At 47.9% G+C, this 17,248-nt stretch overlaps 1 protein-coding gene across 1 annotated transcript in view; it reads right to left on the bottom strand.

The window, feature by feature from the left end:
• The window catches only part of LOC142250647 (carbonic anhydrase 7-like), a 30,364-nt gene extending 13,458 nt beyond the window's left edge, over positions 1-16,906 (bottom strand). Inside the window, exons 1-6 of the mRNA XM_075322832.1 lie at positions 16,825-16,906; positions 14,678-14,707; positions 7,653-7,817; positions 4,738-4,889; positions 3,472-3,564; positions 1,395-1,458 (exon numbers count right to left, since the gene is read on the bottom strand). Of these exons, the coding sequence (XP_075178947.1) occupies positions 1,395-1,458; positions 3,472-3,564; positions 4,738-4,889; positions 7,653-7,817; positions 14,678-14,707; positions 16,825-16,894 (574 nt within the window). The 5' untranslated portion in view covers positions 16,895-16,906. The remainder of the gene's footprint in view (positions 1-1,394; positions 1,459-3,471; positions 3,565-4,737; positions 4,890-7,652; positions 7,818-14,677; positions 14,708-16,824) is intronic.
• Between the last annotated feature and the right edge of the window lie 342 nt (positions 16,907-17,248).

The raw sequence follows: 17,248 nt of genomic DNA, 5'->3' as shown, positions 1-17,248 counted from the left end.
CTAATGGGTATAAATGAGCCACCCAGGGCTATGGGGTACTCGATCCCAGGCCATGTATGTACAGAAATGCTGTGTCACAGGTGTGTAATGGCCGATGCCCGATTCTGTGACCCTGGGGGTCGCTTGAAAAGGGGTTATATACATGGGAGATCATAGAGTTTATGTCGTGATGCCACTTGCGAGTTGCGGTTATGGAACCGCCACTGCATAGTCTATTGCCACTGGGGCTGGTGGTGATGGTGATGGCAGCTTGGATGTTGGGCCCTCCACAAGTAAGGCTGGGACCCCAGGGGGTTGATGATGGTGTTCGGCATGAAAAGAAGGGAGACCACACAATGGGAATGCAGTGTAACTGGTGTTTACTCACAGTGGTGGTAATGCTGCTCCACTGAGGACGGCTGGTTTCGACCCCTGGTCCCTTTAGTTCCAGTACCGGTGTGGTAACCTGGTGGCTTCTTTCCCCTGCACCTCTCCCTGGTTGGAGGAACCCCGTGCCCTGGAGCATCTGGGGTTTATCATTCAGTCTCTAGTCTGTGCAGCGGGCAATGTGAACCCTGTAGGGTCGGTGGTCTGTTCCGGTCCCTGGCTCTCTCGTTACTACTGGTGCCCCCGGATTCTTGGGTCAGTGAGGTCCTGGATGGTCCCCTCACTGTGCAGGTATTTGTCAGGCAGCCTGAAGCGTTCGCCTGACCTAGGGCCCTGTGCCCCGTCGGTGCTATGATTCCAGGGGTACCTCGTCATACCCTCCCTGGCAACCACTCTCCTTCACCATCTAGGTCACTGCTACATGACCCCATCTGAAGACACGTCCGTCTCCTTCAACTGTCCCTACAGACTCTCTACTGTCTTACTATTATCCCCTCCCACCTGGTTGTTGTCTAGTGGACTGGATCGGCTCCACCCCTGGGTGGCCATCCATTGGGTCCCAAACTAGTCAGTCACCACTAATTGGGAGAGGGAAACTTGGGATGTTTATGTGTTTTGATGTTACCAACCATGGTCTTCCAGGTCCCTGGGGGTAGGCCCTGCATCTTTGACAGGATGCAGTACCTTGTAGTGCCCTGATGGGTTCAGGGGCGCTACAATAACTTTTTGATTGGTGGAGTTTTACCTCTGGGACCCGCACCTATCTGCAGAATAGGGAACTTTCATCCCTGCCGCTTCATTCTTGCAGTGCACATGTGCAACCTAAGCTCCATTCATTCTCTATGCAACTGCAGAGCTTTGCACCCAACACTTTCTAGCAGCTCCAGGAAGTGGAAGTTGGGAGTGGAAGTTGGGCGTCCAACCTGCTGCACCATCTTCTAACAGGTAAAAAAGCTCCCCAATTTTAATTTGACAGCCCCTTTAAACTGTTTGACAACAAACTTATTGGTAAATTAAATTTAACTTACCTTTGTGGGCAACTTCAGGAAGAGCACTGATTAAACCGTTAAGAACATAATTTTCGTAACCAATCTGAAATATTAATTTGAGAATGAAAATGGTGATAAAACACATTTGTCATTCAAAATCTTTAAAGGGGTGAACTGAAACCCATTACTGAAATACAATTTTACTTAAAGAGGTATTCCCACAATGGCTGATGTTTTGTGGGTCCAAACGCTAGGACCCCAACGTTTGAAGCTTTTTCCAGCAGTCTCCGACAATGAAATGGAGTGAAGGTGAAGGTTTACTCCATTCAAGAGCCCAGGTCGGGAGATCAGAGGATTTCAGCGGTCAGACTCCCAGCAATCAGTAACTTATACACTTTCCTAAGAATAAGGGATAACTCTCAATTTTGGGAAAGCCGATTTAAATGGGCCGTTTCAGCACAGGAGTTATGGTATATTGATAACATCTGCCATTAATCTCCGATTGAGATGGTCCAACTGCGGAGACCCTTTTTGTTCAGAAAGTTGAGAGCCAATTTGTCTCCTAGCAGCTTCACTCCACTTCATTTCCGGAGAACCTTCGAGGGCATAAATCCACTTTAAAATAACATTTGCCATTTTGTAATTAATTTGTTATTTCTTTCTCTTATATTAAACTAGCTATAGTACCCGGCGTTGCCCAGGATAGTAACTGTCTCTCTGTCTGTCTCTATCCATGTCTGTTTGTCTCTATCTCTCTGTCTGTCTCGGTATCATTCTGTCTGTCTCATTCTATCTCTGTGTGTCTGTGTCTCTGTCTCTCTCTATCTCTGTGTCTGTCTGTTTGTCAGTCTCTTTCCTCATCTCTTTCCCAGTCTGTCTCTTTCCCCTTCTGTCTCTGTCCCCTTCTGTCTCTTTCCCCGTCTGTCTCTTTCCCCGTCTGTCTCTTTCCCCGTCTGTCTCTTTCCCCGTCTGTCTCTTTCCCCGTCTGTCTCTTATCCCATCTGTCTCTTTCCCTGTGTTTTTCCCTGTCTCGCTGTGTGTCTCTTTTGCTGTCTGTCTCTTTCCCTGTTGCATGTCTCTGTTTGTCTCTTTCCTTGTCTGTCTCGTCTCACGTTTGTCTCTTTCCAGGTCGGTCTCTTTCCAGGTCGGTCTTTTTGCCCGTCTTTCTCTTTGCCCGTCTGTCTCTTTGCCAGTCTGTCTCTCTCTTTCCCATCTGTCTGTCTCTTTCCCATCTGTCTCTCTGTCTATCTATATCAGTCTCCCCACAGAAATCATATTACCTCACACATAAGCTTCTTATACCAAGAATGTCCTTTGTTCCTATAGGAACCAATCACAGCTTATATAAATGACCTGTATTGGATTCTCCGGACTTCAGGTCCCTCTTTGGGGCGAGTTGAGACTCTACCTAGATTTTTCCTGCTAGTTATTCCCGGCCCTTTCTTGCCCTTCCCCATGATCCTGTTCCCCGTCATCATTCACTTTGTCTACTTCCCTCTTTCTTTCTCTCTTTATTTCTTTTCCTTCGACTGACCATTATGTGCCTCTATGGTATGAATGGTAAATCTTTGCTGTTTATGGTATAGTTTATTGATTTTATACTTTTATAATGGTTCAAGACAGAATGATATAAATGTTCTTAAATGTTCTTTATTGTAACAAACTGTATATGGCTGCAACCATGCAAAGCCTTTCATGTTTCATTGCATTCTTGTTTTTTTTTTTTTTATTTGTCTCTATTTGGGGGTTTGCCTTGGTCTGCAGCCCTGCTTATTGTAACCAACCTTAATTTTTCAATAAAAAAGAGATTAAACATAAATGACCTGTAGTTCCCAGCAACATTAACTTTAATGGAGGCAGGTTTTCTGAAGAGTAACTGCAAAGTGTGGTGTTAAATTTCCTCGTCAAAACATAGTCTATGACATTCCCTGAGTCATATGGGGCATCTGTGCAAAATTTCATGATTGTAAATGCGACGTGCAGATTCCTTTAGCAGACACACACACACACACACACACACACACACACACACACACACACACACACACACACACACACACACACACACATACAGCTTTATATATTAGATATGTGAATAAGATTAAGTAGTCCTTACTTCAAAATGTACTCCGACCACAGCCAGGCCATCTGGTTGTTCTCTTGCATCCGATAAGTTATCATATTTTGTATTATAAAAGACAAAATGAATCTAAAAAAGAAAAAAAAAATTACATATACAGGGACAGCAACAGTGCGGCACGAAATAGGTATTATATAATGTTCAGGAAGAAAACGTAACGGAAACTGGAAATTGCAAAATCTAAATTCTACTTTGTTCAACATCGTTTATGTGTGTTGTACAGCAAAAAGTTAAAAAAGAATCTATAAGCAGGTTTTTGTTATGTAGTCTGAGAGCAGTAAGCCCCCGAGGAAGCCCATGCGAAACGTGCGTTGGGGTTGCGATGGTGCTTATTGCGGGCGAGGGACTCTATGGTGAGTGTTAAATTGGCACTGGTATATGGTACGTTAGTTAATCCTGACAAGCTTGCGTTTCCTGCTTTCAATATGTGTATTTTACTACCGATGCCTGTACAATAGTCTAAACCCTCCTTGCATGTGTTCTCAGCATTGGCACTCCATCATTTTCTCTTGTCCTGCACTAAGCACTTTTAATTGTGTATGTTATCTATTCCATCTGTGTATTTAATTAAGATTTATATATTTTTTTGGTAAAATCTTGGTGATCATGTGACTCCATTTCATTATAGGTTTACTATGTATTTGGGAGTTCTTTCACCCTTTTATTTCTGATGATCTGCAGTTTCCTATCTACACTTGTAGAGTGGGTTAACTCTCTTGAGGTGCTCATATTTTGTGTATAATGAGAGCAGCATGATGTAGGGACAGAGACCCTGATTCTAATGGTGTATTAGGTTATTAGGCTGTGCTTTCCGGTTTGACTACAATCAGTGTTTTATCAGCAAGAGATTATCACTATAGGTGTCATGTGCTTCCTGGTCCAACCAAGCCCCTACCACTGCTTGGCAGCTTTGTGTACATTGTACATTGTCAGAGCGGCCAATTAGTGATGTGGGCGGGGTTATACAGGGCTCAGCATTCTAAGCTCTGCTGCAGAGAAAACTGATTCTCTCTCAACTGCTGCGCCCAGTAAACTAAGTGACACATCACTGGAATCGGGGTCTCTGCCCTTACTTTATGGTTTTCTCACATTACATAGCAAAAACCTGCTGACAGATTCCCTTTAAGATTTGCATAGAGGCATTTATAAGGGTATACTATAGATAGATTGTGTTTGAGATATAGAAAATATTAACTCAAGAAATATAATAAGCCATATATTATCCTCTGTAGAATCACTTACCTCTAGCGGGTAGGCTTGTCCATTGATGACATGCTCGGACCCTACACCAGCAAATGGCGAGCTGCCAAAATGAAGGTGAAATGCGGCCAGCAGATAGTCATCTTCAAGTCCAGCACCGCTCAGAACATGCTGTGAACTCAAGACCACCTCAACTATAGGGGAGAAAAGCACAATCAGAATTGAAAGACATTCCCCAATACTACACAGGTTGATCGTAATAGGCACAGGGTAGTTACAAAAAAATTAAAAAAATATATAAATGTTTATATATATATATATATATATATACATATATATATATATATATATATATATATATATAAAAATTTATTTTATTTTTTAACTACCCTGTGCCTATTAAGATAAAAAAAAAATAAAATATATTATTAGGTTTTTTTATCTTTATAGGCACAGGGTAGTTAAAAAAAAAAATAAATATATATATATATATATATATATATATAAAACTGTTTTTTTTATCTTAATAGGCAGAGGGTAGTTAAAACAAAAAAAAAAAAAATATATATATATATATATATATGTGTGTGTGTGTATATATACATATATATATATATATATATATATATATATAATATTTTTTTTTTTTTTGTTTTCACTACTCAGTGCCTATTAAGATAAAAAAAAACCATCCTTTTATATATATATATATATATATATATATATATATATATATATATATATATATATATATATATATATATATATATATATATATATATATATATATCTCAAAGCTCATGCATACATAAAGCTATATTTATTCACCTTCCAGACTGGCTCCATCCCTCCACACTCCGGTCCTTGATCGGCTGCAGCGTTTACATTCCTTTCGAGTAAAAAAAGCCAATTTGGACAAAATATAAAAGCTGCAGACGATGATTGCATTATTTTAGTGACACCCCCCAATGTATGGTGATGGAAGGACACCAGCGTGGCGCAGTGTAGCGGGACGGTGTCAATAAGGAGGGTAAGTAATAGTTTGTTTTATTACATTATCATGCGCCCATTAATATTAACATGCATGGTACTGGAGAACCCCTTTAAAAGAAGTATGCCAGCAGGTTTTTGCTATTTCATCAGATAGGTTTAATGTAGGGGCTGAGAGCCTGATTCCAGGGATGTGTCACTTGTTCGGCAGCTTGCTGTAGTTTCAATACAATCAGTGTTTTATCAGCAGGAGTTTATCAAAAAAAGGACTAGGTGTCCTGTGCCAGGCAGTCCAGCTAATGTGTAGCCCCGCTCCCACCACCAATTGGCAGCTTAATGTGTACAATGTGAGCAAGCTGCCAATCAAATGGGGTGGGCGGGGTTATACACAGCTCAGCATTTGGTCACTGCTGCATCTACAGTAGAGAAAACAGGAATTTTATGAAAACTACACCAAGCAGTCCAGTAAGTGATACATCAGTGGAATCAGGGTCTCTGCCCTTACATCATGCTGCTCTCAGATTGCATGACAAAAACCTGCTGACAGTTTCCCTTTAATTTTGCAAATATGTGAATTTAGAAAGGTATAGCAACAGTTATATTAAAATGAATCTAGATAACCATTAATAATTATATTTCCAGGCTCCTCGATTAGTAGGACCTACACCCTACTATGATCTGATCAAAATGTATCACTCCTCTTGGATCCACATTACTTATCTGTAAGTGTATGGAAGCTAAGGCAGCATTCACACCATTGTGCCACAATTTTCAAAAATGACAGTAAAAATGCTGCAGGTTTCCAGTGGCGTAACTAGAGTCCGATGGGCCCTGGTGCAAAGTTTGAGCCTGGACCCCCTTACATGTTGGTCAGATGTATGGGGCTTCTAAATCCTATAAAAGACATACGAGTTGCCCCCCCCCCCCATGTGTAGTACTGACCCCCATTGTGTACTAATGTTCCCTATTCTGGGCCACTTCCTGGTAAATATGTCCCGCATTCTGGTGTAGGACCTCATCATGGCTATATCCTGATATATATATATAGCCCCATCCTGGTATATATGTCCCCACCATGGCCCATCCTGGTATATATGGCCTCATCCTGGTATATATGTTCATATCATGGCCACATAATGGTGTATGACCCCATTATAGTTTTACCCTGGTATATATGTCCCCATCATGGCCCATCCTAGTATATATGGCCCCATCCTGGTATATATGGCCTCATCCTGGTATATGTGTTCATATCATGGCCACATAATGATGTATGACCCCATTATGACTTTATCCTGGTACATATGTCCCCATCATGGCCCATCCTGCTATATATTCACATCCTGGTATATGTCCCCATAATGGCCCTAGCCTGGTTTATGCCCCTATCCTGACATATATATGATACCCCTGGGGCTGCACACAGTAAAAAAAAAACAAAAAGATATGATTATACTTACCTTCCCCCCATTCCCTTGATGTCCTTCTCCAATGATGGCTTGACGCAACTGACCAGCGTTTAAGCGGCGCAACGTATGACGTCACTGTGCGTCCACTTACAGCGTGGTCAGCTGCCGGCATATTCTCTGCTCCCCACACCCTGGATTATGGGTTTGGGAAGCAGTGAATATTAACAGCCTCGCCGGCACATCGTAGTGCAGGGACCCAACGAGTCTCTGTGCTACAATGTATTTTAGCTGGATGCACAACCACAGACGTACAGTCAGCTGAAACAGGCGCTGTGACCGGTTGGCCCCCTGTACTCCAGGCCCCGTCGCGATCACTGCGACCGCGACTGTTACGCCTCTACACACATCTATGTTTCATGTTCAAATGAACATACATGTATATATGAGGCTGTTGAGTTTGGGTTAATTGAGCCACAGCAGGTCCAAGTATGGACCATGAAACATTTGTGAACCAGCCTAGGTCATATTTTTATACAAAACATGGAATGACAACGTTACCTGTGTGCCCAGTGTTGGTTATAACAAATGAGGACGGAAACGAAGAACTGGAGATTTGAATAGGTCCCAAATTCGGATTTACTTGGACTTGCGAGGTGACAATATTAATGGGCGACTGAGAATTTCCCCCACAAGATTCGAAATGCTCTGGCCATGTAGAGGGATCTGATAAACACAAGATGTAGAAAGTCAGTTACATTATTTCTTAAGTTTAAAAAATATAATTTTGGCAATTTAAAGGGGCTTTGCACTGATTTTTTTTTTTGTTTTAAGCTGAGTATCTCTTCCAATTGTTGCCACTTTACTGCTTCTGGAACAGTTTTTCTTTTTCTTCTGTGCCCCTCTTTTCCAAAGTTCTGGAAATAGAGGTGCAAATAGTCTCTTCAACTAAGTGGCCATATTCCACAGATCTTCAATGTGGATGTTTGCTTTTTCTTCTCTGATGCCGGCCAATCAAAACAAGGCGCCGCCTCTCCCTGCAACTGATATAGGGGTACACGCAGCACCACCTCTCTCCGCAACTGAAGTAGGAGCACACGCAGCGCCGCGTCTCCCCGCAACTGAAGTAGGAGCACACGCAGCGCCGCCTCTCCCCGCAACTGATGTAGGAGCACACGCAGCGCCGCCTCTCCAGGCAGCTGATGTAGGAGCACACACTGCGCCGCCTCTCCATGCAACTGATGTAGGGGCACACTCAACGCCGCCTCTCCCCGCAACTGATGTAGGAGCACACGCAGCGCCGCCTCTCCATGCAGCTGATGTAAGGGCACATGCAGCGCGGCCTCTCCTTGAAAGTGATGTAGGCGCACACAGCGCCGCCTCTCCCTGCAACTGACGTAGGCGCACACAGCGCCGCCTCTCCCTGCAACTGATGTAGGCGCACGCAACGCCGCCCCTCCCTGCAACTGACGCAGGCACATGCAGCGCCGTGTCTCTCTGCAACTGATGCAGGCGCATGCAGCGCCGCCCCTCCCTGCAACTGACGCAGGCGCATGCAGCACCGCCCCTCCATGCAACTGACGCAGGCGTATGCACAGCACCGCCTCTCCCTGCAACTGCTGACGTAGGTGTGGCGCCCCTGAGGCTTCCGTCGCCACAGGAGATATTGCACCTCAGCCAGAGGTGTGGTATCTCATCCCGGGTAAGAATGGGGTCAACTGCCGGTGTACAGACAAAACTTACACACACCAATTGGTAGGCATACACCGGGTCAGGGATAGTGGCAGCAACCCCCATAGCTGTTTAGCTCATGGGGCCGTAAGTCCCATCACTGGTCCCAATGGTGTGGGTGGGGCCTAGTCAGTGGGTGTGTGGGAGGAGTCAGAAAGAGAGAGTAGACAAAGGGAACTAGGAAGTTCAAGTTTAGTCAGTCTGTCAGGCAGTCTGTCAGAAGGAGTAGAGGAGCAAGGAGGTGGGCTGTCAGGAGAGGACTGTGTCGCGGGCGGGGAGGACGCCGCCGCTGCTGGTCGCTCGCCAACGCTCGGGTCCGGCGCTGCTGCGGCTGCTCGGTGGCTCGAGCGGTGGGCCGGATCCGGGGACTCGAGCGGTGCTCCTCGCCCGTGAGTGAAAGGGGTGGTTGGTTTGGGGGATTTAGTCCGTGACGCCACCCACGGGTTGTGGTGAAGATGGGCACCACCGCTGCTGGCGACGGGGATCCCGGGAGCGATGGTAGGGAGCAGCTGGGATGTTTTCCCCCTCCGTGGGTAGGGGTCGGTGGTCCCGGGGCCCGGTGATGTGACGGGGAGGCAGGATGGCTGGGGTGCAGGATTGCAGGGGCAGCGCAGCGCGGTGCCGGATGGCACTGGTGTACTCACTCAGGCAGTCAATGACAGAATCTCTGCTAAACTAAACGGCTGGATGGACGGGTCCCGCAGCCGGCTGCAGTGTCTCTCCCAGGACAGGTGATGGCGGCTGTCTTTCCCTGCACCTTGATGTACTCAGTTGACTACTATGGATCCCCAACGGTAGTCCGCTCCCCGGTGGATGGATGCCGGAGGAGCCCGTTTGCCCGCAGGCGCTGACCCTTGGATCTCTAGCCTTAGGCGGTAGCTGTATATCCTCACGGTGTGGGCGGTTGCCTTCTATCGGGTCTTTGGTTGTTAGGGGTTCCGGTCACAATCGGATTTGACTATTGTCGGCGGCTCCAAGTCTGGTCGGGGTCCGATGGCCCTGCCTGTGTGTGCTGGCTTCACTCTGCTCCCCGGTTGGTACCGGCGGGCCAACGCCCGACCCCCGGTCCTACGGTTCCGCGTTGCTTCACCACTCCTGCAGACGGCCACCACCGTCTGCCAACCTTGCTGTCAGTGTCTGGGCCACAAACCCAGACACCCAAGTGCTCACTGCTCTCACTTCAAACTCCAAACTCTGACACTTTTCCCGCTTCCAGGCCTGTGAACTCCTCGGTGGGGTGGGGCCAACCGCTTGGCTCTGCCCCACCTGGTGTGGACATCAGACACTGGAGGGAGGCAACAAGGGCTTTTGTTTGGCTGGTGTCCCTGTCTGATGGGGGTGGGGGTGTTTGAGTGTTATCTGTGACGACAGACAGGGCGCCACAACAGCAGAGAGAGAAAGGACAGAGACGGAAGGAGGTTCCTGGTTGAGATCCTGGGGTCTAGTTAGGCCCAGGTGACACCCAAAGAAAGAAAGGATTCCAGGGCCACGGAAGGGCAAATTGTCCCGTGAACTGTTCCACTGACAACATTGGGTGGAGGGATCTGGCTGTATTCAGGGACGGTCCCTAGACAGAGGGAAGAAAGACAATTCCTCTTTGTACAAGCCCTGTGGTGGAGGCCAAGACCAGCTAAAACAGTTGAAGGCTAGGAAGTCAGTCAGAAAAGGACACACACAAGAGGGGTACACCGGGACTGACCCTTGACCTATCCTGACAGCGGATCCTGGCATTCCGTGGGTAACCGGTCTACTGCAGTGACTGAACAGTGAGTAAAACATCTTGACTGCAAGCCCTGTGTCGTCTGGTTTATCCTGGGTTTATCCTGCACCTCGTTAACAAACATCATAGACTTTACCAAGTACCCAAAGGTTGCCCCGGGGTATCCGCTCTACCTGTGGAGAGCAAGAAACACCTCAGCTGCCATAACATCAGCCCCGGAGGTCCCTTCCAGCAACGGCGGCGGCTCCATAGCTGCAATTACCACAGGTGGCATCACGAATCTTAAATAAACATTATTATCATCTCCCCCATACCGCCAGCCACATTGTATTGACTCCGCCAGGGTCATGGAATCAGGCCCCGCTACCGCTGACTACCCCGGATTATTCCGGCCCGACACCGAGTCACCTAAGGCCCTGGGGTGGGCGAGTCACCTTTCTGGCATCACGAACAGGATCTGAACAAGACCCGTTAACATGGTGACATGTGCCTTAAAGAACTGTATTTAATAGACTGTGCTTCACTTGTGTGGAAAAACTGACGTCGCCATTAAAACTGCTGAGCTCGGGAAAGAAGGGCGTGCCTGAAAAAGAGCACGAAGATAAGCTCCACCCCATCTGTGCCCTGTGGGAGTGTTGAAGAATGGCATGCTAAGAAACAGACTGTCTGGCAGTTATTGCTGATGCTTGCAGGAAGAAGAAGCTGCCAGAATGTACTGGATAGTGGGCGGAGGGATGCAGTCCGTATTGGGCTGGATGCCGGCCTGGTGCCAGGGAGTGGTCTATCCCCCGGCCACGCCTCTGGAGTGGAGAAGGGTGCAGCCGAGCGTTGAGGATGAACGCTCGAGAGCAGACACGAGCGGCAACCGGGAAGGCTGAAGGAACACAATGGCAGAGTGCTCAGGACCCAGTACGCCCGGGGAGGCATGGGAGAAAGACTCCGATCCAGGCATGAACTACCGGATGATGGAGATGAGGCAGCTGGCCCGCCGGTTGCAGAAGCTCGTAGAGGAGGCCGAGCGGCAGGCGGGGAAAGGCGCTGAACCGGAGTGCGCAGGCGACCCCCAGGCGGCATCCAGTGGAGCAGAGAGCCAGGAGTCCCAGGCCGCTGCAACCAGACCGGGTAAGGGAAACATCACCCCCGCCGAGCTGGACACGGGATCTCCCGCAGCGCTCCTACCCAGTCCCCCTGCTGGTGAGCCAGATGCTGCCGCAGAACGCCTAAAGGCCTGGGCTGCCGCCGCGGAACCCGGTAGCGGATGCACGACCCCTGGCCGGCAGAGCCCCGATTTCCTCCTGGGGCCCATGCCTAGCCCTCTCACCGGGGAGCCCGGTGCCGTCTCCCCCGGAGTAAATTGGGATGCCACACCGGTCCACGAGAGTAGACTGGCGGTACCCTTACGGCCGGAAATGACCGAAGCGGCCACAACCCTGGTGTGCCAGCGACAGAGCAGTTCAGGTTGGAACGAGAGCGCCGGGAGGCGAATTGGGCTAAGAAGGAAGCTGCCAACATGGCTGACAAGGCCAGAATGCGGAAGGCGAAGAGAAGCAAGCACGGCCCAATCCGGAGGGGCCAAATTATAGACTTTGACTTAGAGAGAGGCTGGGGCTTTATACGCGAGCCCGGACTGGGCAAGGACATCTTTGTGTCCCACCGGGACATAGAAGAGCACCTGCATCAGGGCCACCCAGGGTGCGACGTCAAAATCGGCGACCGGGTCAAGTACACCCGCTTAATGGGGACCCGAGGGTGGTACGCCCTAGATGTGCACGTCCACAGGGAGGATGCAGTACCAGTCTCCTCTTCTCGCAGCCCTAGTATGAGCATTACCAGTCAAGGGACTCAAACCAGCCTGGCATTGGCATTTGTGCTGCCAGAAGATGAGCCCGAAGATTGCTAAATGAACAGCCATTTCCTGTAAATAGCCCCTCTTCAGCCCCTTCCCTTTGTTCTTTTTGAAGAAGCCACTCTCCCTTGAAAACCCTTCTGCCTCTTTTGCTTTTTGAAGATGTCCCTACCCCCCCACTGTTTATGTTTTACCGGGCCACTGGACTTTTTGTGGCCAAAGTGTAAATGTATATTGTGTTTATTTCTCTTCCGTAGGAAAATGATATTGATGGACATGTGGGCCACTGGACTATGCGTGGCCAGGACTCTACCCTGTATATAGTTGCACCAGTTGTGCCCCCTACCAGAATTATGGTAGGAATGTACCTCGAGAAAGGTTGTGCATTTGGACAGTAAAGTGCACCAAAGACTCTAAAGTTGTTTAAAATGTTGTGCAACGTTCAAGAAAAAGTGCCTCCCATAAAGGGATAAAAAGTTTATTGTTATTTTAGCATGCAAAAATTTTGCAGTTAACACCACTGTATTTTTGTTTCAGCCCGCGGACGTGCTGGAATTTGCTGTGGGGGAGTGTGGCGCCCCTGAGGCTTCCGTCGCCACAGGAGATATTGCACCTCAGCCAGAGGTGTGGTATCTCATCCCGGGTAAGAATGGGGTCAACTGCCGGTGTACAGACAAAACTTACACACACCAATTGGTAGGCATACACCGGGTCAGGGATAGTGGCAGCAACCCCCATAGCTGTTTAGTTCATGGGGCCGTAAGTCCCATCGCTGGTCCCAATGGTGTGGGTGGGGCCTAGTCAGTGGGTGTGTGGGAGGAGTCCGAAAGAGAGAGTAGACAAAGGGAACTAGGAAGTTCAAGTTTAGTCAGTCTGTCAGGCAGTCTGTCAGAAGGAGTTGAGGAGCGAGGAGGTGGGCTGTCAGGAGAGGACAGCAGAGAGAGAAAGGACAGAGACGGAAGAAGGTTCCTGGTGGAGATCCTGGGGTCTAGTTAGGCCCAGGTGACACCCAAAGAAAGAAAGGATTCCAGGGCCACGGAAGGGCAAATTGTCCCGTGACCTGTTCCACTGACAACATTGGGTGGAGGGATCTGGCTGCATTCAGGGACGGTCCCTAGACAGAGGGAAGAAGGACAATTCCTCAAAAGTAAAACCGAAGGCCTGGGAGATCGTTGCAAGCGCCCAGGGCCACGTCCCGCCACAGACCCCCGGTGAAGAGAGCAAGATAAGACTGCGGCCAGCCCTCTTTGTACAGGCCCTGTGGTGGACGCCAAGACCAGCTAAAACAGTTGAAGGCTAGGAAGTCAGTCAGAAAAGGACACACACAAGAGGTGTACACCGGGACTGACCCTTGACCTATCTGGGATCGGCGGCGGTCCCTGACAGCGGATCCTGGCATTCCGTGGGTAACCGATCTACTGCAGTGACTGAACAGTGAGTAAAACATCTTGACTGCAAGCCCTGTGTCGTCTGGTTTATCCTGCACCTCGTTAACAAACACCATAGACTTTACCAAGTACCCAAAAGGTTGCCTCGGGGTATCCGCTCTACCTGTGGAGAGCAAGAAACACCTCAGCTGCCATAACATCAGCCCCGGAGGTCCCTTCCAGCAGCGGCGGCGGCTCCATAGCTGCAAATTACCACAGGTAGAGTCACGAATCTTAAATAAACATTATCATCATCTCCCCCATACCACCAGCCACATTGTATTGACTCCGCCAGGGTCACGGAATCGGGCCCCGCCACCGCTGACTACCCCGGACTAGTCCGGCCCGACACCGAGTCACTTAAGGCCCTGGGGTGGGCAAGTCATAGGCGCATGCACAGCGCCGCCTCTCCCTGCAGCTGCTGACGTAGGCACATGCACAGCACCGCCTCTCCCTGCAACTGCTGACGTAGGCGCATGCACAGCGCTGCCTCTCCCTGCAACTGCTGACGTAGGCACATGTACAGCGCCGCCTCTCCCTGCAGCTGCTGATGTAGGCGCACGCACAGCGCCGCCTCTCCCTGCAACTGCTGACGTAGGCGCATGCACAGCGCTGCCTCTCCCTGCAACTGCTGACGTAGGAGCACACCGCACCGCTGATGTAGGGGCACACAGCGCTGCCACTCCCTGCAACTGCTGATGTAGGGGCACACCGCGCTACCTCTCCCCGCAACTGATGTAGGGGGCGTGCTAAGTGCCGCCTCTCCTCGCAACTGCTGATGTAGGGACTACTAAGCATGGGACATTGGTATTTATCAAAATATGACCATCATGTGACAGAATTTACAACATAATCCACGCACCACATTCTTCTTCTTCATAGCACCAGGTCCCTGTAAAACAAAAAATAAATAGTAATAGCCATAACTTAGATAATCCTGAATTGAAGATAGAAGATTTAAAAAAAAAAAAAAGTGTCCTTAAAGTAGTACTGTAATAAGATTTTTCATACTAATTCTTAAAAACGTAAGGGTGCGGCGGCTTTCCCAGATCCGGGTTTTTCGGTCCAACTATGGCACTGACGGCAATATATGGACTGGCCATGGGTTTTCTGAATTAAACAACCTCATACATGACTGTAAAACTTTTTAGTTCGGTCAGACGACCCACAGCTAGAACAATCATTGTGGTCCCTACTTGGATCGTGACTCATGGATGTGTGAACCCAGCTTAAATAAAAGGGACCGTAATAAAAAAGTGGCCTAAAAAATATTTTGATATTTAGAGATTTTATAGAAAAACCTAAATGAATGATTAGCCTTGGCCTTAGGCCATCTTCACATTAGTGTTACATGAAGGCATCTTTATTTTTATTTTTTACGACTTCAACATGGCCACCAATCCCATAGGTTTAATGAGCCAAACTAATAGTATAGATCTACATGATGCTGTTAGATCATCATTAAAAATAAGCTTTATAGTCAGTGGCTAGAACTTAAAGGGAATCTGTCAGCAGGTTTTTGCTACCTGATCTGAGAGCAGCATGATGTAGGGAAAGATATTCTGAATCCAATAATGTATCACTTAGACTACTGGGTGTAACTATTCCAACATAATTACAATTTTTAGATTTAACCATGTAGCAGAGCTGAGAGAGATATTGTACATTGACAGTGAGATGTCACAAGAGGGGGTGTGCCGGACTACCTTGCACGTGACCTTATAGTCCTGCAATGATAAGAGTCCTGCTGCTTAAACAAACATCAGATCAGACTGTGACAAGACAGGCAGCCCTGAATTTTGTGTGTTAAAGGCCCCATTACACGCAACGATATATCACCGGGGTCACGGATTCCGTGACTCACATCCGGCATCGTTAGCGACGTTGTTGCGTGTGACACCAACGAGCGGCCATTAACGATGGAAAATACTCATGAAACCATCCATCGTTGACACATTCTTCGTTTTCAAAAAATCGTTGCTTCTTGAGGACGCAGGTTGTTCGTTGTTCCCGAGGCAGCACACATCGGGAACGACGAACTACAGCTTACCTGTGGCCGCCGGCAATGAGGAAGGAAGGAGGTGGGCGGGATGCTATGGCCGCTCATTTCCGCCCCTCCGCTTCTATTGGGCATCTGCTTAGTGAAGCTGCACGAACCGCCCCCTTAGAAAGGACGTGGTTCGTCAGCCACAGCGACGTCGCTAGGCAGGTAAGTCCGTGTGACGGCTCCTAACGATATAGTGCGCCACGGGCAGCGATTTGCCCGTGACGCACAAACAACGGGGGCGGGTACGCTCGCTAGCGATATTGCTAGAGATATCGCTGCGTGTAAAGCCCCCTTTACTCTTTCAGCATGCTGGCTTCAGTTTACATAGCGAAAACCTGCTGACAGATTTCCTGAAAAAGAGGCAAATTGATGTTTATACAGGTCCAGCTGTTTTCAATGGGAACCACTTCATATTTTTTCTCTTTTTTTGTGGGGGGTGTCTAAAAGTGGAAAAATTGAGTAAAGCATGTCATCTTTGTGGTCCTTATCTTAGAGGGGTTGTCCAGGAAGTCAGCGCAGCGCTCATATCCTGATCTAATGTCCAAAGGCGGGGAGACAGACGCCATTTGCTGATTGGTCGCACTGGGCTTAGGAGTCCAGTGGGCGGTCCTACTCAATGGTCGCACTGGGCTTAGGAGTCCAGTGGGCGGTCCTACTCAATGAATCACAGTTTTTCTACTATGTGTGACCGCCCAGTGGACTAAGCTCAGAATGTGCAGGGATTTGTATGAATAAATTGAAAGATATTCCATTTTTTTCCCCCAATAAACTATATATTATTCTGTTCTGCCTCCTCACATATTGCATTTTTAATATGGCAGGTTTCATGTGAATCTTGCTTGCTTACAGTATGGACAGATGTGGTCGCTATCCCCCTCCCTGAATGTAGAAGATGACGTAAACATTGTTCAAGTAGATAATGAGTAATAGATAAATGTAAATATGTTTGATTGTGCCTCTACCTGTAGCATTGCATCCCAGGACAAGGTACAGCATCCCGATACACACAAATCTGAGCATTTTCACAGTCATATTCTATACATCTGAAAAAAATCAGGGTTTAATTAAAAAAACTGGTCCAAAATAGAACCCCAATTTCCTTCCATCACCTCTACTTAGAAAATAGGAGCAATTGTGCTTACTGGATACCGCAATATATTTAATTTACATTATTTGTATATGTCTTTGCCAGGATTCAAACAGAACCTTTAAATGGATGCTGTCAGCAGGTTTTTGCTATGTAATCTGAGGTCAGCATGCTGCAAGAGTTAACAGAGTTCAGGGCTGCTTGTTTTGTCACAGTCTGATCTGTTTAAGCAGCAGGAACCTTATCATTGCTTGGATTGTTAAAGTATCATCCACATGGCAAACCGGCATGCCCCCACC

The sequence above is a fragment of the Anomaloglossus baeobatrachus genome, chromosome 9 (assembly GCF_048569485.1).
Source record: "Anomaloglossus baeobatrachus isolate aAnoBae1 chromosome 9, aAnoBae1.hap1, whole genome shotgun sequence".
Lineage (NCBI taxonomy): Eukaryota > Metazoa > Chordata > Amphibia > Anura > Aromobatidae > Anomaloglossus > Anomaloglossus baeobatrachus.
This window is presented reverse-complemented; position numbering and strand designations above follow the sequence as displayed.